At 46.8% G+C, this 26,599-nt stretch overlaps 1 protein-coding gene and 1 non-coding gene across 7 annotated transcripts; one reads left to right on the top strand and one right to left on the bottom strand.

The window, feature by feature from the left end:
* Window positions 1-466: 466 nt before the first annotated feature.
* On the bottom strand, window positions 467-20,898 carry LOC111858990 (metastasis-associated protein MTA1-like). Of its 6 annotated transcripts, none has more exons than XM_023841257.2 (19): window positions 20,550-20,898; window positions 18,378-18,445; window positions 17,366-17,459; window positions 14,927-15,053; window positions 14,250-14,313; window positions 13,553-13,670; window positions 12,955-13,057; window positions 12,767-12,866; window positions 12,214-12,402; window positions 11,609-11,683; window positions 11,017-11,075; window positions 10,704-10,831; window positions 10,423-10,574; window positions 10,127-10,316; window positions 9,893-9,982; window positions 8,158-8,310; window positions 4,259-4,323; window positions 1,245-1,396; window positions 467-1,125 (listed from the first exon to the last, which is right to left on the bottom strand). In XM_023841257.2, exons 1-19 carry the CDS (start codon window positions 20,575-20,577, stop codon window positions 984-986), a joined length of 2,097 nt encoding a protein of 698 aa, XP_023697025.1. In that variant the 5' UTR covers window positions 20,578-20,898; the 3' UTR covers window positions 467-983. The 6 variants fall into 6 exon arrangements, with proteins under 6 accessions (XP_023697025.1, XP_023697026.1, XP_023697028.1 ...); XM_023841258.2 differs by having other exon boundaries at window positions 4,292-4,323; XM_023841260.2 differs by lacking the exon at window positions 20,550-20,898 and adding an exon at window positions 20,399-20,510 and having other exon boundaries at window positions 18,368-18,445.
* A 322-nt stretch (window positions 20,899-21,220) lies between these two features.
* Window positions 21,221-21,293, top strand: trnaa-agc (transfer RNA alanine (anticodon AGC)). The gene has a single exon. It is a non-coding gene; the product is annotated as a tRNA-Ala (tRNA).
* Window positions 21,294-26,599: the final 5,306 nt, after the last annotated feature.

The following is a 26,599-nucleotide window of genomic DNA, read 5'->3' as shown; positions in this document are numbered from 1 at the left end:
CCAGGTATCTTTTCTATGTACTCGCTTTTCCCCTCTTTGCACTATTTATTTAAAAAATCTATGTATTGACCCCCCAAATCCCCCCACTATCTCTGGATGAGGTCCCAGCGCTATGTGAAGGCCTGGTCCTCATTGTGGTGGGCCAGGGGTTAATCGATTTGTGGACCTTCAAGGGGTTCATTTCTGTCAGGATAGGCTACAGAAGACCTTTCCTGCCTGACTCGACCCCATCAGCACATCCAACTTGCTCCCTGAACCCAAAGTCAGACTGAAAATCACCACCTGCCCATACCAGTGTGGACAGCTGGGGGAGAAGAGCAGCAAGCAGCCACTCATCACCTGAAGCAGACCTCCATCATCCACTATTGTGCTCCTCTGGTTGCATTCACTTGTTGTCCCAGTTACCATCTACTGCAGATCCATATCCCACTGCATTAGGCACACCATACATTTGTAAGTGCAAATACACAATGTAAAACAGGTTTAATCAAATTTAAAGAACAGTTTAGGTGTTAAGAATCATACCTTTAAAAGTGATGTAATTTTGTGCATCCTTTTTCTCACAAAGAATAATCAATTTATTTTTTTCAATAACATAAAGGGCTGATGCAAAAGTTATGAGAAAGATAGAAAGGCACATTTTCCTTCAATAAATTAAACTGTTTGGGACAAAGATGGGACTAGTTCACAAAACTGATAACCAGGAACTTACAAAAAAAGAAAACAAATCATTTTTCCCAATTTTTAGATATATATTTCCTTGTAATGCATAAAAAAGACCCATGAGGCATGTTACAAAGTCCCATCACTTCATTCGTTCAGAATGCAAACAATTTCACAAGCTTCAAAACATTTCATTGCTGTATATCAATAGCGGTTATCGTTCGTACAAAAAAAATACAATAACAATATTTATACCAATACATATCATAATAAACACAATCCACCAGAGTCAGGTTTGTCTTGATTGGCTACAATGGATTTCAGTCTTCGATGACGATTGGCTCATCAATGGCAGGTATACGCAAAGAAGGGCCAGACTGACAGGAAAGGACAGTGATTGGCTGGTGGGGCCTCCGGGCGGCTCTCCGGATCTGTCTGGCTGACAGAAGCCGCTTGATTTGTCTACAATAACAAGAGGCAAGAGTGTGAAATTGACAAAGGCAGACTGTACAGAGCAGGTCCAGCAGCCGATCCTCACAGTGCAGTTTGTGTGAGACATCCAGGAGAGCCCAGATACTTACCTTGTCCCTTCTTTCGCCAGGAAGTAGAGTTCTCCGCAGGGGTCAGTCCAGTTTGTGCACTGCCTCTTTTTGGGGGGCAGGAAGCCACCCTGGGTCATTCTGCCGCTTGGACAGGATCTCCCAACATGGTGCCTGGGCTTTGGACCTACCGCCTAGGAGATGATGCAAGACAGAGACAGAGAGCGGCAGTTGTTTGAACGTATAAAATGACCATGCAGATTGAATCAGCCAGGCAACATAAGCCCAGTGGAGACACCATGGCAGAGTGCGGCCGGGCAGCTAGATAGCACAAAGGTTCCCTAAGAGCTGTTTGCATCTTCAGCTCCTGTTGTGTGCAGAAACACAGGATATACATCAAATCTCACTTTTCTCCCATTGATCAACTGCTTGTCATCTCTAAGTCTCAAAGTGACCGCCCAAGACAAATAAAAAAAAAAAAAAAGCTGCCTTTTACAGTTGTATTAATCCAGCCAATTATTTTAATTTTTTTTTTCATTAATACATCATTAATTGTAACTGGCAATCAGAAGAAAAATTAAACCACAATCTAAAAGTCTAGTTTAGCAGTTTGAAATTCACACCAGTGTCATAATTAATATTTCTAGATATCAGTTCTTACTAGAATCCTTTCACAATCCACTACAGGAGTGTTTGCTAAGCATTTGTCTGTATGTGATCCACTGAGCACGTATCAGTTAATAAAAGCTAACAATGTCCTAGTGAGACAAAAATAATTGTTTTATGACGTGAGTGACTTACACAATGTAGAGAATAAGAAGACAGGAGAGGAGAGGAGAAGAGAGGAGAGGAGAGGGGACAGGGAACCCTGAGCGAGCCCTGGAGCATCCCTAAGAAGAACTGTCACAAACACACTTTCCTTCTTGAGTGCTTTTACGTGAAAAGCTAAACCCTCCAGAAACTGACAACAGGCCAAAAAAACATGGGAGGAGCACCTTACAGGGGAACAACTGTTACACAACATTTATCAGGGTCTTGGCTGCTTGAGTCATTCTCCCTGAGATTCTGTTATTTACCAACACTGACCAGGAGAACAAACTGACACAATTCAGACTGAGAAAGAGAGGGATTAACAAGACATGGCATCTGGACTGTCGGCCAGGAAGTGACTTCTCAGGTTTCTAGCTGCCGACGGGCAGAGGAATCCTTGCCCAAAACACTCAGAGTGCAGATCTCTGGTATGGTGGCCGGAGATTTGCTACGCAGTATCAGGGTTCCAAGGGGGACACGTGAGTCATCTACAGAACTGGATACAACTGAAAATCTGACTTGGGGGGAAAAACACACCATACATACAAATACAATTTTACATACATTTTCTCATTGTCATAGTTGCGCAGGAGATTAATAATTCCAGATGTTAATTATTCAATATCAGACTACGTGTACATATCACATACTCATATAGTACTGGCCTGCAATCACATTGTTTTACAAGGGTGCTGAGGAAGGGCTCTACTAGTAGCAGAAAATCATATGGCTATAATTAGCTTACTAGTAATGTTATGCAGATATGTGCAACCATGGGAGGCTGCATGACAAATTCAGTGAAGTGTGACTTGTTTTTCAAGTATGCTCTACCATCATAGCATGATGCCTCAAGGCTTCAGCCAACACAAGTTAACCAACGGAACACCTCACAAGGGGTCATCCAACGTGACCGTTTGTCTGCATTGTCATCTGTGGAATATGAAAATATTTTTCACATGGTCAAATTCTTAGAATTGTTGCTTTAGTGAACTGATTTGGGCTGTGATTATGTTTATTAAGTTATGCGACTAAGTTTATATAAGGCATTCTGATTTGCTACATCATAATAACAAAGGCAGACAGCATACTACAGTTAAAATCCCCTTCCCTCACTCCTTTGGCTTGTTTAGCTCAGCCTTAGCTCAGCATCTGTGAGGACACATCCAGGTGCAAGCAGTGACCTACTATTACTGTGGCCTAGCTGTTCCTGTTGGCCACCAGTGAGCAAGGCAGGCATGTGTCACAATGGCAAACCTTGGTGAAAGCAAACATGCAGTGGAGATCCATCCCACAAAACAGGCACATCACCACATGACACCTGCTACTGTGTGAACCAGAACTACGTGAACTGCGACCGTTTATCCCACAGTCAAAAAGAAAAATGCCTTAAGTTTACCACTATTAAATAGAGGCCAGGCTAACACTGCCTCAAAGGTAGCCTAAGGAATGGGTAATAGACATAGACAATCAGCAACTTAAAAATATGTAATTGGAGCATAGTGTTGTACATTTCTATAATCACCCTAAATGTGAACTGGTTAATTGTTTAGAAACCATTCAATCTTTTAGGTATTCCAAGTTTATGTTCAAAAGGTCATTGCTTCTGGCCCATCAGACTCATGACAGTCTTACCCTGGACGGCCTGTAAGGTGCCAGCACTTACGGGGCATTGATAGCCTGGCATATCCGACAGATTTCAGAAAGAGTCTCTGGCTTTTGGCTTTTTCTAATGTTGCCAAATCATCTGCTGATTTTCCTGGCTTGGTTTTGCCAGCTTGATAAAGGCTGTTTAAGGACAACCTCTCTCTTGCCTATGGAATGTTGGTACAGCTCATCCTTACTGGGGTTAGGGATACTTATGACATACCCATTCTACACCTCTTTACTAGGGTAGGGATGCTCCAGCTCTGATCAGACGATTCCCTGAGTAGATCTGAGGACAGAATAGCTTGGGGCAACTCCACTGGTAGCCACCCACCCCATTTCCCTTACCATCCCCCAACCCCCAGTACCCCCTCTGTGTCTTCTAAATCAGTGTTTCTCAAACTGGTCCTCTGGGACCCCCATATGGTCCAGATTTTTGCTCTCTCTCTCTCAACTCCCTGCCACACAGTCCACATTTCTGGTCAGGTCAAGAGGGAGCTGGGAGGGAGAAAAAACATGGACCATCTAGGGTTCCCCAAGGACCAGTTTGAGAAACATTGTTCTACACTACAGGAACCCACAAATACAAGGCCAGGACCCACAGAGTGCTCCGCCACTGAGGAAGGTTCTCTCACCATCGGTCTGGTTTGTCCATGGTTAGGTTTACCTAACAACATGAAAGAGAACAACTTGTGAGTCCAGATCTGGAGGACAGAGGCTTTGCTTTGAAAGTAAAACTGATAAAGACAGGGACAGATACAGTGTGGATGGAAACTAACAGGCACAAACAGTTACACTGGTCCTTTTTAATCTAAACCATAAACAGGTTAAACTGTAGTGCCAAAGGGAAAACTGACAGTCAAAGGATACCATGTTCAGATTCAGGTTGTTTCTGTTCCGAACGAATAAGAGCACAAGCCCTCAGTGGACTGAGCTACCATGGAGGATTTGGATATTTGTTTCTACATCTACCTTTATATAGGGCATCACCGCAGAGTAATGCGGGCAGGTAACAAATCACTGTAAATGGACCGGAACCAAAGACATATTAATGCAACATGGCCTGGAGCTCAGCATATAATGTATCCTCTCCTCTGGCACACACTGCATGCCCACGTCACTTACAACACAGGTTTGAGTACTTGGGAATAATCAATAGCCAAGTTAGAAATCAACAACCATTGCTGAATACTTGGGAAGGCTATTCTGTAACTATTTGTTGAACAGGTTTCTGTCTGACGGTACCAGAAGGCAAGAACTGATACATTATAAATAATTTAAAAGAATTACTAGTATGCTAATATCAAAACACGAGAAACCCTTTGAATCTGCATGTGTAACCAGAGAGGGGCATCCTGCAAAATGACTGTCCTTATAGGAGAACTTCTCCAGTACAGATACAAACCTGCTTATATTACAATGCAGTAAAATACCCTCTCATACACTGCCCTCGGCTGGCTAGTCACAGCATAGCAAATCACTCATCAATTAACTAGGTCACCCCCCCCCCCCCCCCAGCTCAATATAGCAAGCCCAAGTAAACAAAATAACTGGTCCGGGTAAAATGTCCAAACATTTAAATAGAAAAAAAAAATAAAGATATTATTATGGTTAAGATATTATACAACTCATGTAACCTTTTTAAGATTTTGTAATTTAACTACTTCAGCTTGCGCACCAGAAACCCCATGAATAATTAAAAATTCCTTGCTGTGTATTTCATGTACGTGTCTTATGATGCCTTTCAGAGGTGCTTTCAAACACCGGATGTGGCCTCACACAGCCTGAGGGGGCTGGCAGGCTGGTGTGGGGGACACAGATGGGGGTGTGGCGTTGTCAGCGGGGACCCCCAGGCACCCTTACCCTGTTTTTACACCATGTTCATTGCTTAGAGTAAAACGCTCCAACTCTTGGTGTAATTCATATTGCAGTATGAAGACCAGTTTGTTTGGTAGAATAGCTTGCCAATAACAAGCGGGAAAGTGAGGTTTAACATGGTGATCTTAATTATAGTTCATCAAATTAGCATAAAAAATTTGTCACATTAAAAGCAAAGTTGAGGATAAAGCAAACTGACTATGGAGGTGTTTGCTATGTCAGCAGAAAAGAGTCAAAGGGGAGTCAGTGGGGTACTGCGAGGGGGGGTGAGGAGTCAGTGGGGTACTGCGAGGGGGGGTGAGGAGTCAGTGGGGTACTGCGAGGGGGGGTGAGGAGTCAGTGGGGTACGGCGAGGGGGGGGTGAGGAATCAGTGGGGTACTGAGAGGGGGGGTGAGGAATCAGTGGGGTACTGAGGGGGGGGGTGAGGAGTCAGTGGGGTACTGAGAGGGGGGGTGAGGAATCAGTGGGGTACTGAGAGGGGGGGTGAGGAATCAGTGGGGTACTGAGGGGGGGGGTGAGGAGTCAGTGGGGTACTGCGAGGGGGGGGTGAGGAGTCAGTGGGGTACTGCGAGGGGGGGGTGAGGAGTCAGTGGGGTACTGCGAGGGGGGGTGAGGAGTCAGTGGGGTACTGCGAGGGGGGGGTGAGGAGTCAGTGGGGTACTGAGAGGGGGGGTGAGGAATCAGTGGGGTACTGAGGGGGGGGGGTGAGGAGTCAGTGGGGTACTGCGAGGGGGGGGTGAGGAGTCAGTGGGGTACTGCGAGGGGGGGGTGAGGAATCAGTGGGGTACTGAGAGGGGGGGTGAGGAATCAGTGGGGTACTGAGAGGGGGGGTGAGGAATCAGTGGGGTACTGAGGGGGGGGGTGAGGAATCAGTGGGGTACTGAGGGGGGGGGTGAGGAATCAGTGGGGTACTGAGGGGGGGGTGAGGAGTCAGTGGGGTACTGCGAGGGGGGGGTGAGGAGTCAGTGGGGTACTGCGAGGGGGGGTGAGGAGTCAGTGGGGTACTGCGAGGGGGGGGTGAGGAGTCAGTGGGGTACTGAGAGGGGGGGTGAGGAGTCAGTGGGGTACTGAGAGGGGGGGATGAGGAATCAGTGGGGTACTGAGAGGAGGGGGTGAGGAGTCAGTGGGGTACTGCGAGGGGGGGGTGAGGAGTCAGTGGGGTACTGCGAGGGGGGGTGAGGAGTCAGTGGGGTACTGAGAGGGGGGGTGAGGAGTCAGTGGGGTACTGAGAGGGGGGGTGAGGAGTCAGTGGGGTACTGAGAGGGGGGGATGAGGAATCAGTGGGGTACTGAGAGGAGGGGGTGAGGAGTCAGTGGGGTACTGCGAGGGGGGGGTGAGGAGTCAGTGGGGTACTGCGAGGGGGGGGTGAGGAATCAGTGGGGTACTGCGAGGGGGGGTGAGGAGTCAGTGGGGTACTGCAAGGGGGGGGTGAGGAGTCAGTGGGGTACTGCGAGGGGGGGGTGAGGAGTCAGTGGGGTACTGCGAGGGGGGGGTGAGGAGTCAGTGGGGTACTGCGAGGGGGGGGTGAGGAGTCAGTGGGGTACTGCGAGGGGGGGGTGAGGAATCAGTGGGGTACTGCGAGGGGGGGGTGAGGAGTCAGTGGGGTACTGCGAGGGGGGGGTGAGGAGTCAGTGGGGTACTGCGAGGGGGGGTGAGGAGTCAGTGGGGTACTGCGAGGGGGGGGTGAGGAATCAGTGGGGTACTGCGAGGGGGGGTGAGGAGTCAGTGGGGTACTGCGAGGGGGGGGTGAGGAGTCAGTGGGGTACTGCGAGGGGGGGGTGAGGAGTCAGTGGGGTACTGCGAGGGGGGGGTGAGGAGTCAGTGGGGTACTGCGAGGGGGGGGTGAGGAGTCAGTGGGGTACTGCGAGGGGGGGGTGAGGAATCAGTGGGGTACTGCGAGGGGGGGTGAGGAGTCAGTGGGGTACTGCGAGGGGGGGGTGAGGAGTCAGTGGGGTACTGCGAGGGGGGGTGAGGAGTCAGTGGGGTACTGCGAGGGGGGGGTGAGGAGTCAGTGGGGTACTGCGAGGGGGGGTGAGGAGTCAGTGGGGTACTGCGAGGGGGGGGTGAGGAGTCAGTGGGGTACTGCGAGGGGGGGTGAGGAGTCAGTGGGGTACTGCGAGGGGGGGGTGAGGAGTCAGTGGGGTACTGAGAGGGGGGGTGAGGAGTCAGTGGGGTACTGAGAGGGGGGGATGAGGAATCAGTGGGGTACTGAGAGGGGGGGATGAGGAATCAGTGGGGTACTGAGAGGAGGGGGTGAGGAGTCAGTGGGGTACTGCGAGGGGGGGTGAGGAATCAGTGGGGTACTGAGAGGGGGGGATGAGGAATCAGTGGGGTACTGAGAGGAGGGGGTGAGGAATCAGTGGGGTACTGAGAGGAGGGGGTGAGGAATCAGTGGGGTACTACAGAGCTGCAGAGGGGCGGGGTGAGGGGTCAGTAGGGTACGGTGGGAGGAGGATTACTTGGAGACTGATGTGTTGGCCTGACTGTCAGAAAGAAATGCTACTACCCCCCAGCCGCATCTGCTTGACCGTTTGAGGCTGCACGCTTTCAGGTCTGTATGAATCCACCCCTTGAACTTCTCAGACCGGACCATGCTGCCTCCCCCCCGCCACACCCTCTCACCATCCAGGCCGTTGTGCTGCTCGTAGCCCCTCTTGCCCAGGATGGTTGGCGAGCCGTGGCTGAGGATGGGAGAGGACTTGATTGGCGTCAGGCTGCCTGTGGGAACAGCGCTGCGGCGAGGCGGGCCGGCTTTGGGGGGGCTCGGGTGGGCCTCTGCGCCGCCGCAGGATCATGAAGGGGGGCAGTGAGAAAGGAGGAGATTAAAGACAAATTCATAGACTTGGAATGGCTGTAGATATTATCAGTGTAACGGTACACGTATTAGTACCAAAGATTTCTGGTACGGGTATGTACAGAATATGCATATGTACAGAACAAATGCAACAAATACGGAACCTTTGTGTTTGTGTGTTTCCCCCGAGCAACATTCAGAAATGGGCAGAAGCCGCGCTGCTACGCATACGCGCATGTCTCAATGTGAAGCTTGAATACAAGTACAACACAGGTATTTTTTAAAATGCTACATCATAATGCATATTTATTTTGTTATGCTTTGAATTTTTTGAGACAATATTTGTGTCGCACAGTTCTAGTATGAAGCTGAAAGATGCTAATGTGAATATAGTACAGATCAGGTGCAGCTAATTTCCTAAATGTGCACTTTAATGGATATTTATTTTATTTTTATCTACAGTAGAGAATGTTTATTTTGATTTACTTAAGTACCATTTAATTTTTTATTAGTAGGTTGCAGCAGTATTGAGACTTTAAATTATACTTTGTTCAGTAAATCACTGTATAATAAAGGAAAAAAAGAAGTTATTTGTTTTCTTTCTTTTACCTCCACTGTACCGAAAACATATTGAACTGTGATCTCAAAACCAAGGTATGTACCGAACCGTGATTCTTGTGTACCATTACACTCCTAGTAGATATGCATGAAAAATTTACTTTACCAGAAACTCAAAAACAATCCTTTCACTGCCCTCTACTGGCAGCTATTAGCATGGTTAATCTGAAAGCACTTAGAGTGGAAAAAGTTCGTTAGTTTATGACCTGAAACTAACTACTACAGGCACTTTCACACTGAAGTTCCGGAACCTGGTCCTTGGTTGCAAGTTTCTGGGCTCTCAACCAGGGACTTGTGTATGTCCTAGCCTAAGCAAAACTAAACACATTATGTAATACAAAACTGCACCGTGTCCCCAAAACAATGGAGGATGAAGTCGTTTTGTTAGTTACTGGGGGGGGGGGGGGGTTGATGGCTTGGTTATTGATAGAATTTTCTGATGCAGAAATATAGAGATGCAAGCAAAAATGGATTCATTAAATGTAACTGAGGTACAAATAATTTCATCTGCTCAATTTTTGCTCTGCTAATTTTATCTCTTTTCCCCGCACTTTTCCAATTAGTGGCAGTACTTGTCGTCAACCAATAAAGTTTATTGCTCCAAGCGCCTCTCCAGTAGTTCGTGTTCAAATGAAAAGTACCTAGTCCGGAGTAGGGACTAGAAAAGGGTTCCTGATCTGCCACTGAGGAACTACAATTGGGCCAAGTTCCTGCAGTATGAACGTGACAAAAGTTTCTGGTTCTTGAAAAAGATTCTGGTTCCTGAAAAAGATTCTGGTTCCTGAAAAAAGTTCCTGCGGTGTGAAAGCACCTGATCAGAAACCGAGGCCAGTTACGCAAGTTACACTCTAGAATCAGACAAAGTATACATGTTTTTTTCTAAAGTACTATTCCTCATCTTAAGGTTCACTAGTAAAGCAAAAGAAAAGTTCTGCATCCACTCACCCAGATACTTGACCACAGCCTCTAAGGGCTTCCGCTCGATCGGCTTTGACGGCAGCGGACTCTTGACGATATCTGGAAGTCGCACCACACCTGCCATCCGGGGAACAGCATGACATCTGCTTGACTACAGAGCCTCCCTGCGGCAGGCGTAAGGCCACCCAATGTCACATGAGAATCGCGGCAGGCGTAAGGCCTTGCTGCCTTTACATGTCAACAAGGACGCAGGCTGCTCACACTCTGCCCTGATGGCGGCGCTGTTGACGGGTGCGTGCGGGACGCGGGCGAGGTGTCTGGGCCGTAGCAGGTCCCGGCAGGTCCTCCTGGCGGACCGGGTCAGCTGAGACGCGTGCAGGTAGAAGGCCTGCCTGGTTTTGGCTGCGAACCTGGGGTTTGAACCATGTCTCACAGACTGCCCGTGGGTCCCCTGAATGGGAGTTAGGGGGAACAGGGTTACTCAGGAGAAGGAGACTGTCTGAAGGGGGGGGGGGGCCTGGGAAAGGAAGCCAGACATCACTACAGATGTGACCTACTGAGCTGCTGCGGTTGGGTCCCGGCCGCTCGCCATCCAGCCGCGTAGGCATCTTCAGCCCGCCATACTTCTTCCAGTACGTCCAGCAGGGGGCACACAAGCGACACTGCATGAGAGGTGGACCCCACGAGTACCACTGGTGCGAGGCTGTGGCTGCAGAGAGATGGGCGGTAGGCAGGTGGGGTGAGTCACTTGACGGGAGAGTCCCTTGACCCGTGCGAACACCCAGAGTAGTCAGGCAAATAGAGCCCCATGCCCCCCCCCCCCCCCCGCTGGACGCACTGTAGCAGCTTTCGCAGCCCCGGCCTGCTCCTGCCGCCTGGCCTGCCGAGCCCGGAGTTGCTCCGGCACCATTCACCAAGCCCTGCTTCACACCGTCAAGACTTAGCTGGTTTGGGTTGGGCTTGTTGCTAGGAGTAACAAAACCAGGTGTAAGGGTGGGAGACAGAAGAGGACCTACCCCCTGAAGCTCCAGCACCCCTTTCCCACGAGCGTCCTCAGGGAACTCCCTTGGTATCCCCCTGACCATAATCATCCTACTGGAATCCCTCTGGTGGCCCCCCTGCCACCCCCCCGCCGTCCTGCCAGCACTCACTAGTTGGGGATGTAGACCTGCTTTAGCTTGCTCTCCGCTTCAGCTGCCTTCAGCCGTTTCTGCGATAATATGGACAGAAAGACGGCAGTGGGGTCAGACCGCAGGGCTGAGAAGAGACGAGACATGAGTCTGCAGAACGGAGTAGTGTCTATATCAAAAGGTGACATGTGAAGCAGGGCAGGTGTGTCAAAGGGTCACTGCGACCAGCTGAAAAAGCTTTGTCAAATAGCGATCAGATATATAGGTCAGGCAATGACTATAATTAACAGATATCTATAATTAAATGCCTGTTACATATCTGTTCACACAGCATAAGACATTTCCTATGCTTGTTTACACTTACCAACATGCTTCCAGAAAGTGCAAAGGAAATGTGCGTGGTTTCGCCCACTTCACCACATTCTCTTCCAGGTGACTTTTGGCACACCCACTAACCCTTCAAAATGCCCACAAACCTCTCAACACACTCATCCCGCTTTTGATACGCCCACTACTCTAGCCTGCAGAGAATTATATTTCGAGAAGCTGGCCAGCGCAAGGAAGATGGAGTGAGACAAGGTGGTGGAACGGAGAGGTGGGATGGCAGCCTCACCTGCTGCACATATCTGTCCGTCGTCTTCCACATGTAGTAATACTCGATTATGCTGGTTAGAGACTTCCAAGGAAGCTGTGGCAGGGAGAGCATTAGGGTCAGTGACTGGTGGCAGCGGAGGCGGGGGGGGGGGGGGGTGCAGGGCAGCCCAGGAGCACAGCTGTACACAGGCGAGAGCTCAAAGTAATTACATTCCATGGAAACAAGAAATCCAGGTTCCTACTTGCCTCAGTCATTCTCAATCCCTTTATGTCAGTAAGCCTCATCAATCAGTCCAGCAAAAACCAACAAGACTGATCAAAGCGCGTCACTCCCTAAGGGTCATGCTGTGCTCCTCTCGCTACTTCACCCATATCCCAGCATGCACCTAACCAAGCCAGGCACAGCGTGGCTGTTGTTACCACATACAGTAGCATCAGGGGCATATAGAGGGGTGGGACCACAGGGGACCCCAGCTGAAAGCTGATTAACCCCTATTATGTTCAAAACATATCATTTCTTAGACCCGGTGAACAAATTATGGCCTCTCTTATGACCCCACCCGAAAATATCCGAGAATCACCCGCTGATTGGTGTCTCTCTCATACCCCCCCACGGTCACTCACAAAGTCCTGCTGGATGTCGCTGAAGTCCTTGCCGTACTTCTCCAGTGCCTCCTCAAACAGGCCAGCCTCAGAGGCGCTCCACTCCTCCATCTCGTCGCGGCACAGTACCGGGCCGCCGTGGGGCACCAGGGCGGCAATGGCCCGGGACATGTCGTAGCCCGCCTTGTGCAGCGTGTCCATAGCATGGAACTGGAGGGTGGATCACAGTATCACCGATGGCACTCGTGGGCTCCGCTACCCTCTCACAGCTTGGAAAATTCCAGACGGGAGAACTAGTGAGTCTGCTGTGCACCGCACAAACGTGTGGGACGGATCCCTGCCCACAGCACACCCTGCCTTGTTGCCTGTGTCTCCCGGGACATCCTGACTGTCCCCAAGACCGACATGCAGGTCAAAATGGCCCCTCTGATAGAGGACAGCCCCTTTACCTTAGAAACAAACCCACAGGTACTGGATACAGCAGCTGGTGACCCCAGAGGAACAGCTAAAGGGAAACTCGGGAAGTGGACCTCCTTGTGGACCTCCTTGTGGCAAGCCCCAAGTGGCAGCTCACCAGAGTGATGTCCCGCGAGGCCGCGGCGGCACTCATGTGCAGGCTGGGCTGGCGGACCGAGCTGCTGCAATCGAGGGCGCGGGCGAAGGTCCCCACCGAGCTGCGGAGCAAAGCTTCGGCTCACTTTTTCAGACAGCATCACTTAGAGTGACAGAAACCTCACAGCCCTCCGCGAGGCATGCCCTCACCGAGCCACCACCAGGAACTGGTCGATCTGCTTCTCCGTCAGAGGGCTGCTGGGATCCCACACCTTATCCTCCAACCTGGACTGGTCCCGTTCACCATCCTCCCCTACAGGGAAATGGTCCATCGTCAACACCTAAAGGACCCTCATGTTCAGATGGAGATGTCACAGGGTGCTGCTTTTACTCGCCAAAGCTCTTAATTCCATTAGTACAGTGTTTCCCAATGCGGTTCTCAAGGACCCACAGACAGTCCACGTTTTTGCTCCCTCTCAGCTCCCGAAAATGTGGTCTGTTTGGCAGGGAGCTGAAAGCGAGCAAAAACGTGGACACTGCATTAGTGAATGGATAGTAAGCCACCCTGCATGATGGTGCGGTATCTCAACTGGTTAGGAATCTGCATTGCTTGTGGGTTCAAATCCCTTATTATAACAGATAATCATGTCCCCATATCACATAACCAGTATCTGCACTTAGGACCCACATTCGCTCATCTTTCCAAAAACCAGCAAGTCTGTGCCACTCCTCCACAACTACCGTGTGATTATCCTGCTCTACCATTTGAGTTTATTCAGAATCTGGTGAACAGGCCGACGGCTCTGACCTTCTCCTGGTGAGTCGGCAACATCGGCCTGGTACTTGCTCCCGACCCGGATCTCGCCCTTGTCTGCCAGTAGCGTCTTCTGCTGAGGGTCGTACACCAGCGAGTAGAAAAAGCAGTCCTGCCGGGGGTGGGGGGGCAAAGCAGCAATACTGTCACACATCCTGTACTGACAGCACACACATGCAGCACATTGATAGAAGGTGGTTAAGCAAAGTCTAATAACATGAAGTCTGTCCGTTTTGCCAAAGGACAATTTAGCCTGCTAACTCAACTACTCCAGTAACTACATAAAGCTTCATTCAAAGCCTTCTTTTGGGAAAAAGTAACTCGGCATCCGCATGTTATTTTTATAGCTACCATCCAAAAGCAAAAATATTTACATTTGTTTGACTTTGAAAAAGGCAAAGAGTGCACATTGCAGTAGAACCTGCACATAAACCGTTAACCCTTAAAGCCCGCCCAGGCTGTCCTCTGTCTGTCACTGTTTCCTGTCTGTCCCCCATGTTCCTGTGACCCTGACACAGCATTCCATGCAGTTCGCCTCTCCCTGTCTAAACAGCCTGCAAGATAACCACACAGGACACAGAGCACATGTGGGTCTCAGGAACAAAATGCTTATACAGCTGCAGACAGCACCCAGCCCACACAGAGAGCAGGAACACCACCATGATGATGATGGCAGGAGGGCCATGCTTACCTCCCGGTCCAGGTAGGACGCCAGGGCCTCAGTCTCGTTCAGCAGGGTAACGCAGCACTTCCCTCTGAGGATCACCAAATACAAGTTAACAACTGGCAGACTCAACCAATCAGAGACAAGGGCCACATGCTGAGGTGTGGGCTATTTACAGACAAGGTGATGCTGGGCATACAGGAACAGAACGTCACCCAATGTGACATTGGGGCTGCTGTGTATGAGGCATCTGACTTGTGACCCAGGGCCACCACGTACGGGTCACCTGACGTGGGTGACAGGGTTCTGGTATGTACCGGTCACCTGACGTGGGTGACAGGGTTCTGGCATGTACGAGTCACCTGACGTGGGTGACAGGGTTCTGGCATGTACGGGTCACCTGACATGAGTGACAGGGTTCTGGCATCTACGGGTCACCCGATGTGGGTGACAGGGTTCTGGCATGTACGGGTCACCCGATGTGGGTGACAGGGTTCTGGCATGTACGGGTCACCCGACGTGGGTGACAGGGTTCTGGCATGTACGGGTTACCCGACGTGGGTGACAGGGTTCTGGCATGTACGGGTCACCCGACGTGGGTGACAGGGTTCTGGCATGTACGGGTCACCCGACGTGGGTGACAGGGTTCTGGCATGTACGGGTCACCCGACGTGGGTGACAGGGTTCTGGCATGTACGAGTCACCTGATGTGGGTGGCAGGTAAGGATTCCAGCTGGCGGGACAGGAAGAGCTCTCTGTGCCTGAGCTGGTGCTTCTGCTTCTCTGACAGCTCGACCATCTCTGGGTTCTCCATCTCCTCCTCCAGCTCCCCTATTGGACGTCACACACCCACGTCATCACCTTTGGTGTGCTCAGCTTTGTCTACTAAACATGCCGAGCAGATGCATGCTAGTGGATGTCTATTCCCTACATGCGGCAGTAAGATGGCAGCCCAACATGAAGGCTTAAGTGAGGCAGGCCTGAATGCTGTGGGCCCTCCCTAAAGAACACATGCAGCTGCAGCAGTCTGCAACATGTCAGCTCTGTGGTCAAAGGCATGCACTCAAAACCGCCTACTGCCCCCCACCCCCAACTCCTCTGCATCTCTCGCATCTGTGTTCTTTCTTTTTCTAAAGAACTTTTCATCATAAGAGAGAAGCAAAGGGTGGGTGGGGCACTTGGGTGCATGCCAGGCTGGGTTTTACACATTACTTAGACAAAATTGGTCATAATCAGCCTTTTTTACAGCCTTCGAAATCACCAGGTCTCAGGGAGGACGAACATGTATGTATGTATGTGTGTGTGTGTGTGTGTGTGAGAGAGAGAAAGAGAGGGACAGAGAGAGAGGGAGAGCAAAGGCAAAGCCTGATTGATGTTCTCTATTCCCACGTCATTATAGTAATTCATCATGGTACAATCAGGAATCTCAATAAAAGGTCTTCAAAATCAATTATACTGCAGTCCTCTCACTCGACTTGACGCCTTTGATCACGCATGAACATGCTGCTGCAAAAACCTACAGCCATTCTACTTCTATCCATAACCTGACTCACTGACTAGTAACAGGGACCGTGTGGTTTTCTTTAGAATATCGGATTCCCATACGATGCAGTAACCCTTCCTCACTTTTAAAGTGGTGCCACTACAATGGATAAGGCTCCTCCTTTTCCAGTAACAGCCCCTCCTCCTCCAGCATTTTGCCTCAGCCCTACGCTAAGATCAGGGACAGCTACAGATGGAAGGAGTCAACATTTTGACCAAGGGACATATTTCAATTACGAATCACAACCCAACCACAAGTGAAGAACTGCAAGCCAAACTGCTGAAATCGGGGAAGACCAACATCACAACTCCAGTAGGTCAGAGGCTAAGATGCCGATGCACTCTTTTGAGTGCTTTACATGTGCTAACAGTTCTCCACAAGATCATGTGCTTTAGCATGCATGGAAAACATAATCAAAGGAGCTTTCACAATCATAGACTCGGTAGCTTGCTGGTAGGCTCTCAAGAAAACAGGCAACATCTGGCCACCCCCAACATGAACTCCTCACAGCTTTTAAAAAGCCAGAAGAACCAACAAGACAGAGACACCTGAAGTGTGAGCTCCTTAGGAAGCCAGGATTCACTGCACATGAACACACCATAGAAAGGCCAGACAGCTACAGTTGAGCCTTTCCTCACTGGTACTTCAACAGCTTAATCCCCAACAGGAGGTGACAGTACAAACCCAAGAGGGTTCAGGATACATTTTAATTAGGGCTTAATCTACCCGTGAAACACCAAGTGAGGAAATCGTTTATTCAGCCCTGCTCCACACGAACACACTTTACTGGGGCATACCAGTATTATGTCAGTGCAAATGTTGGAAATGACTGCTCAAACATCTTCCAGCCTTGGTAGATCAGACTTGTTTTTTTTTGTTCTGCACTGCAGAGCATCAAGTACCGAGGTACCAAAGTAACACAAACTATCCTTGTGCACAGCACCTCAACAGCTCCACTTAAGACACCCAGTTGAATAACTGGATGAAAATGTAGCTGAGTACAAACATCAGCTCTGCATCTCGACGTGGCTGATAGTCGAGTTGTGGCTCCAGGAGGCACATAGAGAGTCACAGCGCCGAGGGCACGAAAATAAACATCAGACACATTTGTCCAGCCTGCTTTTAACACTTCTCAAGCACCAGTGTGAACAGACCAAGACAGCAACAAAGAACCCAGAGCCCTTCACCCCACACACCAGGATATGAACCGCTATAGTGCTGTTTGCTTATTCAGTCTAACAGGGGAAAGGCTAAAAATTTCTTGACGGTAATCAACAGTAACTTCAATAGCGGAAATCAGAAACTACAAAAAGATCTTATTAATACACATACAATAAACATCACTGTTATAGCACTGAGCTAAAGAAAGCTGTCTAAGAACACTGTGTGTGTGTGTGGGGGGGGGGGGGGTGGCTCGCTGCTTTAGGCTTTTCCTGAACTGTTCTTTTTTACACAGCCCTGTGCTGCCCCAGTTAGCACACCATCACCTTCCTGTACCTCTCTAATGCTCTTGACACCCTGCTTCTTCCTCAGACTCCCCACTGCTCCTGGCTTCTCTCTGATTAAAATAAGACAGCGTTTCTGTGCCGCTCGGACTCACGGGCATGCTTGTCGGCCAGGGCAATGAGCGTGCTGGAGATGTCCCGCCGTCTGTAGAAACAGACCACCTTGGCTTCCACATTGCCATTCACGGTCTGGAAGAAAGAGTGCGGTCACAGTAAGCTCACATCTGACCGAACAAGGTGTTCCTATGTAGGCATGGGTAAAATCATCTACAGACCATAATCCACCACTGTTATTTTTGGAATATGGATCTTTGGGCTCTCAGGGACTTAATAGTTTATAGGCTTTATTATGCACAATTAAACATGTTTGCAAGTAAAATGCAGTTAAATGTGTGGCCCAATCATATCCTTAGGACTGGATGCCAATCCTTCAAGGGGCAAACCGTAATATTTTAGATTACATGCCATGTTATAATGAGCACCTCTCCCATGACATTGGTCAGCCCTACTTCTGTGTCCTTCACCATCTGGATGACAGCAGGCTACAGCGCATCAGGCTTTCAAATGACACACTAATAAGCCAGCATCTAAGCTGGCCCAACCTGAGGCACAAGAATCAGATTTCCTCATAGGTGTAAAGGGAGAGAAAAGACAGAGGAAACGTCATACGTTTTATCCAATAAAAGCCAGATGATACAAGTGTTCTTGCCCAGAAAATATTGTAAGTTTAATGTGAAATATATAAAAGTTCACCAGTTAAGCTGGTGAAAAAACAGCTCTGGAAATAATTAAGAGACCACTCTATATTTAAAAAAAAAAATCTGTATTTTTAAATCCTGGTTTAATCCTGGTTCTGCTGGCAGAAGGCTACACTGCAAGGCATAAAGACATACCCATAAACTGAGTATTGGGTGAAACTGAAAATTTTGCTGTCAATTTTCTCCATAGCTGTATATGCAATACAAAGACCCCAATGATTTGACATTAACAAAAATATTTTACAGAAAATTCCATGTCAGTAATAAAAAAAAAAATGATTTTAACTTTGCCCTTGACAAGTAATCTTTCAGACAAGACACAGTGCCAAGTTAATATACCTTCACTTACCTTGTTCAGTTCCTCTATCCTCCTGATCAAGAAAGGGTTACTGGAGGAATTTTCAAAGAAAACGTAATCTGTAAGATGAAAAAGATGACATGAAAAAAATACTTCAGATTATAGTGCCAAAGCTAATTAGGAATGGTTCATCTCATAGGAATTAAAATACAGACAAATATGGTCCTGCCAAACCTCCAATAGAAGTTTAAGAGCAAGGAGACCTTTCCTCCAATCATGTGCACAAGACCTTTGTCACTGAAGCTCTTTTGCATACACAGAGCGCAGACCCCACCCGTTGTAGGTCACAGAGATCACTTCTCGTGACATGTACATATGTACAACACTGAGGTTGAAGTACAGCATATGTGACTGCATAGTGTCTAAAACACATGCAGCCTGTACTTCAAAGAACCCAAATCATTCAAATACCCTGCCTGCATTGATTTAACTATGTAGTGACACCACACCAACCAGATCTTGCAAAAATGACATGATTAACATAATTTTTCCTGAGCTGATCAAGAGTGCATTTTTAAAAAAAAAATGAATATAGTAAAACAACCTTGAGAAAGATCATTTAACTCTTTCAAGCTGCTTTGTAATTGTACCCCAAGGTAGAAAACCCTTTTACTGAAAATATCAGAAATCAGGAGACAGAAAAGTTTAAAGAAAATATTTATCAACCTTCCCTCTAAGTTTACACAATTTACTTGTGATAGTACACAGCTGTTTTCCTGGTCTAATTTCTAATAAATATGAAAGACCTTTGGGGGAAAAATGATTTTAAGACACTTAAGACAATTAAGACAAGATGAAATACAGAATCTTATTGCTATACGCCCAAATGGCTAGTTTACATAAATACATCTATGCACATCAAAGATTTATCTACCTCTAATATGTGAATCATGTACAGATGCTGATGTTTTATAAAGTAGTCTACAGAGGGTACTTCAAATCAGAAATGCATAAAGACCTCCACTACATGAGCAGTTGAACCTAGAGTCAAACAGCAAGGCATTGTGGGTGTTCTGACACACAGATGCCCACAAACATGTATGGGACCTTGTCACCAATATTAGAATACAGAGCGCAGGACAAAGAGCACACAAAGACACAAAGACCCATGAGACCTGCCCCTTCAAGCAAAAGGTTCATTACAAAGATCATTTAAACTGATATGAAGTCCAAGTACAATCTCAGACTCCAGTATCACAGCATCTTTCTGTACAAGTCCCTAGAATTGCTAAAAAGGTACCTTAAGAAACTATCACTGCGTAGAACCCTATTAACTAATTGTAAGTAGGATAGAAGTTAATCACGTGAATTCTCAAAACTATGGGTTACTAGCAATAAAATAAAAATGTGGAAATTTGTAGCAAAACGAGAACGCCCTGTCGTATGCCTAAAACCAACATACAATGCATATAAAATACAGTTAAAACATAAAAATACATATTTTAACTTATTAAAAATATTTTATAATTCTACACTGTAAAATATCTCCAGATTAAAATCAGTAACAGTAACTTCGCCGGACTTCTCGCATTAATCACGGCGACATGAGCCACAGTCCAGGCCGTCCGGCGATTTGCAGACAGGGCTCTCGGTTTACCCCGGTTCCCCGTTAGTGTGTGTGGGTGGGTGGGGGTCTGTCTCGGCATGATAAAGGTCCGCTAACGGAGCCACCGGGACTAACTACAACTTCCCGGGTCCCAGCCGACAGCTACAAACTCCAAGTAAAGCCGCTAAGTGCGACTATCGGTCGACATAAACCCGGAAAAAGCAGCCTCTGTGTCGCTTTAGCCAGAACCCCCTCCGTCCGGGAGCGGGGCATCGGTGCGGGACCCTCGACGAGGAGCAGACGCCACATCGGTCTGCGGCCAACTTTACCGCCCCCAAGTCTCGCTACGGCGACTTTCCCCCTCCCGGTCAAAGGATATGAACTCAGAAGTTGCCGGAGCGCAGTTCGGCGTCGAGCCGCTACGTCCACCGACCGATAAGCGAGAGAAACCACTCCAGAGACCCACATGCTCTTCATCATACTGGCGTTCGCCAGTGCCACCGACAACACCGTCCTCATCCTCCTCCTCGGCGGCGGCTAAGCGACCGCCGCGCGCTAGCGGGTGGCACAAAGCGGCGGCAGGCGGCGCGGAGGACTCGCGAGCAGACGGTTCCCACCTCCGACCCGGTACATGTTTGCTGCCATGACGGCCCCGGGTCCTGGCTCTGTGCAGGGACGGCGAGAGATCGCTGACGCCTCCGCCGTCGTTACTACTAGCTACCGCTATTCTGTTTTGGAAAATGGTGGATTCGTTAATACCAAGTGCGCCAGACGCGGGAGCTTAAAGGGATAGTACACATTTAGAGACGGATCCTCCCGAATAACGGGGATGCAGGGGGGTGTCTACGGTGAAATTCACACACGTTTCAGTATAGAGATTTTTTTTGTCCCTTCGTGGCGTGGTTTTAAATGCAGCAACGATGCACTCTTCTCCCAGGGGTTACCGTGTGCGAAACCTGATTTAGCAGAGCGGGGTGCAGCTTTGAACCCGCAACCCTGAAACTGTGCAGGCGGGGCTGACCGTCCACAGTCCCGCCCCCTGTTTTAGTGCAAACCATGAGGACTTCGGCTGTAAACTTTTACATTTCTTTCGAAGGAACCCGAGATATATATATATATATATATTCTGTTTTACATCCAGTGGTGAACCCTGATGTATGCTATGCCATTCGTCAAATAGTAATGGCTTTCACCATTTCCACTGCAAATATAAAACTTAATTCCGTGACTTTCCTAGAATTCATAGTAAAGAACTGAGAAGTCTCGGGGCGCCACTTGTGTGTGCAATGGGGAATTAGCTCAAATGGTAGAGCGCTCGCTTAGCATGCGAGAGGTAGCGGGATCGATGCCCGCATTCTCCAAGCTTTTAACATCTTATTATGGGATCAATATAGTGTATTATATTTGCATTTAGATGAGCCTTGACTAAACATCCCTGCGATTTATGTCGTAGAATCCATTATTTTACACTATTGTAAATGTACTCTTAGATGCACACGTTACATTATTTATTAATGTTAAATCAATGTAACAGTGATGATTTTAATTTCAAATTTTTATCAAAACCCAATTTAAATTCTGAATCAATCTAACGTCGCTCTGCACCAAGGGTTCTCATAAGTGCGACTTTTTAAATTGATAATTTCGTCTATAGTCCATTGTCTTTCAATAGCACAATAATTTCACCACCAGAGGTCGCTAATAGGGCACATTAACTGACAAACAATGCGATCTGTTACTCTACCTCGTTTTCACAGAAACCAGCAGGGCTTGGTGAAAAATATTTTAGGTGGGGATATTTGTGCCATATTCAGTCAGTTTCAGTAACCATCCCAATACAGTTTAACAGAACCTGCAAAATACCAGTGCATTGTCAAATAATAATAATTTAATTGGCATCAAAATCAACAGATTAATAAAAAAAAATGCGGCTGGCAAATTGTCTAAGTATTTAGATATTCGACCTGGAAACATATAGTAAAGGCAATTCTTATCCTTCCAAGTTAGGCAAACCAGCCACCTTGTGTGACAGAGGCAACATTAACTGGGCAACAACAGCGAACTTGGGACACAGTAGTCTGTCAGCATCACGGACATCAAGACAGGAAAGCAAAAAGATACAACCGAGACAGTCCTTTTAGCTAAATGAAAACCACACATCCAGGGATAAAATAAATCGATCAGCAATTTACCTTGAGTCACTTTCTTTTGCTTCACTGTTACCCACAACATTTGAAAAATCAGATAATTAACGATATGCTCAATAACGGAGAGCGGGCAGCTCACAACCATTTTGCTTTCAAAGTGTGGGGGTCATATCCAATAATATCCGTTCTCTCTTTTTATCGTTTCTTTAATTTTTTTCTCTTTTGCTTTTTTATAATGTTTTATATTACGTTATTTCATATCACTTTATGCAGTGTACTGAATAAAAGACCGGTCTTGCTAACTTGCCTTGCAGGAGCGAACTTGAGGAGCATTGAATCATGGGAGTGGTCTCGTTTGGCAAGGGTGCAACCAATGTATCCTTGACATTTTGGGTGGAACAAGAATGAGATCCGGGGATTTTTACCGCATTCATACTATCTGTTCTTCAGTACAGGGGGTCCTCGGGTTACGACAGTACAGGGGGTCCTCGGGTTATGACAGTGACGTAACCCGAATAATGGTGCAAGTCGAAACACACCCTTTTTCTGATCTCTTTAAAATGTCTAATTTCACTTCCATCGTGATGGCTTTCCTCTTCACAATCAGAACACTTGCGCTTTTAGCAGTCCAAAATGGCGTAGGTAAGCGTAATGAGGGACGTCAACTCCCTCACTCATACGCCGTGTTACTGCATATTCTTCTGCCACGCGCAACCAAACTAGTTCGCCCACATAGTCCGTAAGTACGACACTAACGGCGTAAGCCGAAACACTCACGTCTTAAGTTTTTATGGGAGTGAGCGTTGTAAACTTGAAACGTCATGTCGAGGCGTTGTAACCAAGGACCCCGGGTATTGGAACTGGTCTTCAGTAATGGATGATGATGAAAAATGGGTACACGAGAACACAAGTACAGTCAAATATTGAGGGTAAATCTCAATACAACGCAAAGACCGTACTTGTGGTCTTACTAACTTACCTTCAAAGAAAGAACTTGGGGTACAATGAATCATGGGACTGAACTCATTTGGTGAGCATGCAGCCAACGTATTCTTGATATCTGGGGTGGAGCAAGACCAGCATCTGGGTTTTGTTTTTTGTACTTGTGTTCTTAGTATTGGAACTGGTTTTTGGCGATGGAAGATGATGTAAAACAAGTACACAAGTACGGTCAGATACGCATATGGAGATTCACCCTGAGAAGCACCCATGGTTGCACCAAGATGGCGGCGCAAGGCAATTACACAATACTACTGCAACCCTCTCAATGCGTTCCTAGTGGTCAGGGGCCCCCAGCAAATACCAGGGGTGTTTCTCAATACCAAGAACGTAATGATCGTACTTATGGTCTTGGCAAGCTCAGTCTTTCTAACTTGTCTTCCAACAACAAACTTGGACCGCAGTGAATCATGGGATTGGTCTCATTCAGCGAAGATGCAACAATGTATCCTTCATATCTGGGATAAGGCAAGAACAACATCAGGAGATTTTTACCATACTCTGTACTTCTGTTCTTGAGTATTGGAACTGGTCTTCAGCAATGGAAAATGACATAAATCAGGTACATGAGAACACAAGTATGGAAAACTATGCATATTGAAAAACACCTAAGGTTACCCTGGGCCACGCAAAAGCCCAGGACTCTGCTTTTGGTGATAATTGAATCACCCTCTAGGCATCTGATTTGAGGACCCTGATTGGCAAAATTTATGTTGCTATGTGCACATTTTGTTGTAGCACAATGTTTTGTGTCAACACTGACAGTGCATATTTTTTAGCTCCCCAGACGAGATATTGAGAGTATGAACATGAAGCTAATTTCACCCCAAAATGATCTTTTATCCATCCATCACTGTAACCACTTAATCCCAACCAGGGTCAGCGGAGCCTATCCCAGGAGCAACAGGCACAGGCAGGAACCAACACACCAGGCCAACTTAGAGTCACCAATTAACCTACCACACACACGTTTGGACTGTGGGAGGAAACTGGAGCCCCCAGCGGAAACTCCACACAGAAAGGTCCTACACCCGACCCAGGGACCGGACCCAGGACCTTCTTGCTGTGAAGCAGCAGCGCTAACCACTGCGCCACCTCGCATTTATATTTTATATATTACACAATAGTGTGTATTTTAAATGTACACATACTTAAAATAAGTAATTATTGTTCATTAAAATCAAAAACCCTTTCCACCAGGGAAGGAGGTGGCAAGTGCCCCATATTGCTGTTCACCAAAGCCTAGCCCTAGATCTGACCTTGTGTCAAGTTTGATTCTATTTTCTCTTGAAACTTTCCTATGTTTTACAGGGCATGATTGTGTGTCAATTCACACAGTATCGGACGAACTGTAAATTGCGTTGCATTTATTTAATTAGCGTCCACATACAAATGAAGCAGATAATACATCACAAGTGTTCAGCCGACTAGGCTAAGTGCAGCTTGGCTAAGCTGCCATTGAATGTCCAGTAACACGTACAAGTTAGCAGTGGAGCAAGAGCAATACAGTTCATGATTTGATACTGCATTGATCTTTCAGCTGTATTTAAATTATGTTGCCCAATTCTGTTTTACACTAAGTCTTACTGTTTACACACCCCATATTTTATCAAATTAATAACCAACTTAAAAGTGTCTTCACTGAATATGTTTCAGCCTTGATCGAGTAATCAGCTCATCCTTTAATTGCCATTTTCCATAGTTTCGAACCACTGCATTGTATAGTTCATAAGTGATTAGGAAAATAGATCTCTTAAAATAACTTTTACATTGCACTAGGACCATTGTTGCCATTGTTAGCTGGATACGGAGGACCATGGATAGCAGAAACATTGTGTTTGTCTCTCTCACATCACCACACAGCGACCTCTACTGGCAGCTGGGTAACTGCATGGCCGTGGGTAGGATTGAAGGAATAACACTCTCTTCCAAGTGTGTCTCATCACTCAGAGAAGCCTGAAGCCTGTGGAGTAAAAAAGTAGCGGCTAGTTGAGAACACAAGCAGTGGAGATTTTAACTGTTTTTCACCCATCTCAAACTGGCATGGGTGTAATTTCATCTATGATTAAATTAATTCAACGTGACAAACGAAATTGACAAAATACATATTTTAAAAAGTAGAGTTAGTTCATTCATGGATTCTTGTCACATCAAAGCTGATGTGAGCACAAATAATCCTCTGCTCTCATTTGAAAAGGAAAGATTTTTCATTTTATACTTACACGAGTAGACAGTCAGACTCTGCTAGCCAGCTAACTAGGCCTCTTAGTTAGCTAGTTTTAGTTTTTCTGTTAATTTATGTTGTAAATCTATGTTGCATGTAGCACCTTGGTCCTGGAGGAACGTTGTTTCGTTTCACTGTGTACTACCTGTATATGGTTGAAGTGACAATAAAGCCTACTTGACTTGACTTGACTTGACTTGAGACTTGCGTTAACCCGGTGGATGGAGCATTTCTAGTACTGTATTTCTATCGTTAGATTTGCATTCTTATATTTTTTACTTCTCCTCTAGACCTCAAAGTTTTGCAAAATCTGGGATTTTAGCCAGAATACCCTAATCGTCTGGTAACTTAGTCATATTTAATATTTTGTTACTTCTGATGATGATGACGGTTGTTTTGGATGGATTACTTATGTCACCATTAAATGTTTTTCATTAGAACTTATTTTTAATTATTATATGTACAGTATCTGTGTCGCTGACCAACACTTTTCATGTACAGTCATCCAGCCTGTAATGTACAATGATGTCTCTTTGTTGACTTCTTGGTTGAGGACTAATAGTGTAGTACAAACATCAGAAAAATGCAGTTGACACTGCCTGTAAAATACGTTAAATCAGGTAACTAATGGTGTATTTTCAAGAGCATTGGAATATGAACTATGAGCCAACATGGCACACACAGGCCTTATTTATGAATAGCTATTAGTTTGTTCAAGCCCATGGGTCTCTGTGGGACTGCATTGTAAAACCGTACAGCTGTGCTAGGAAGTAGAAAAGCGAACAGCTGGTTCATCATGCCTATAGCTATGTGCATTAATACCCTACATTTAATGGAAAAACCCCTCTGTACACATACACTCATATAAGATGTTGAAGGCCATATAATATAAAACATATTTAATTTTAATGTATAATAATTGTAATATATATGTTATCCGCATTAACTCATGTATAGGATACATGTAAGGATGTGGATATGGTAATTGTCGTTACAGATAATGCCAAAAGTCATAGACTGTTTCTCTTTTGTACAGCAGTTTATTCTGATTAAAACAAGAACAAACACTGCAACCTGCCATTGTTTCCCGTGTCTATGGGTTGCCTGCCACCTGCACTCAGTCACCATTATTATATCCTACCTACATTAATATTGTGCTGGGGGCAGCCTTGGAATTCTCACAACACATGGTCAATCACAAAAAAGCATAACAATAAAGCAAAATAGCCCCTAGTAGCCTTTGTTAAGGCCTTTGTTTCATGCCCATAATTCTCCAATGCTAAAAAAGTAATTTTTC

This window comes from Paramormyrops kingsleyae, chromosome 19, assembly GCF_048594095.1.
Source record: "Paramormyrops kingsleyae isolate MSU_618 chromosome 19, PKINGS_0.4, whole genome shotgun sequence".
Taxonomy (NCBI): Eukaryota; Metazoa; Chordata; class Actinopteri; order Osteoglossiformes; family Mormyridae; genus Paramormyrops; species Paramormyrops kingsleyae.
Note: the sequence above shows the minus strand (reverse complement) of the source record. Positions and strands in the feature narration are given on the sequence as shown.

Excerpts from the sequence above, each read along its gene's own strand:
- LOC111858990 (XM_023841257.2), bottom strand. The coding sequence starts at position 20,577 with ATGGCAGCAAACATGTACCGGGTCGGAG. Across the intron at positions 14,314-14,926 it reads TTACCTGCCACCCACATCAG|AGGGAAGTGCTGCGTTACCC; the intron begins GTGACTCGTACA and ends GGTGATCCTCAG. Across the intron at positions 13,058-13,552 it reads TGCCGACTCACCAGGAGAAG|GGGAGGATGGTGAACGGGAC; the intron begins GTCAGAGCCGTC and ends ATTTCCCTGTAG.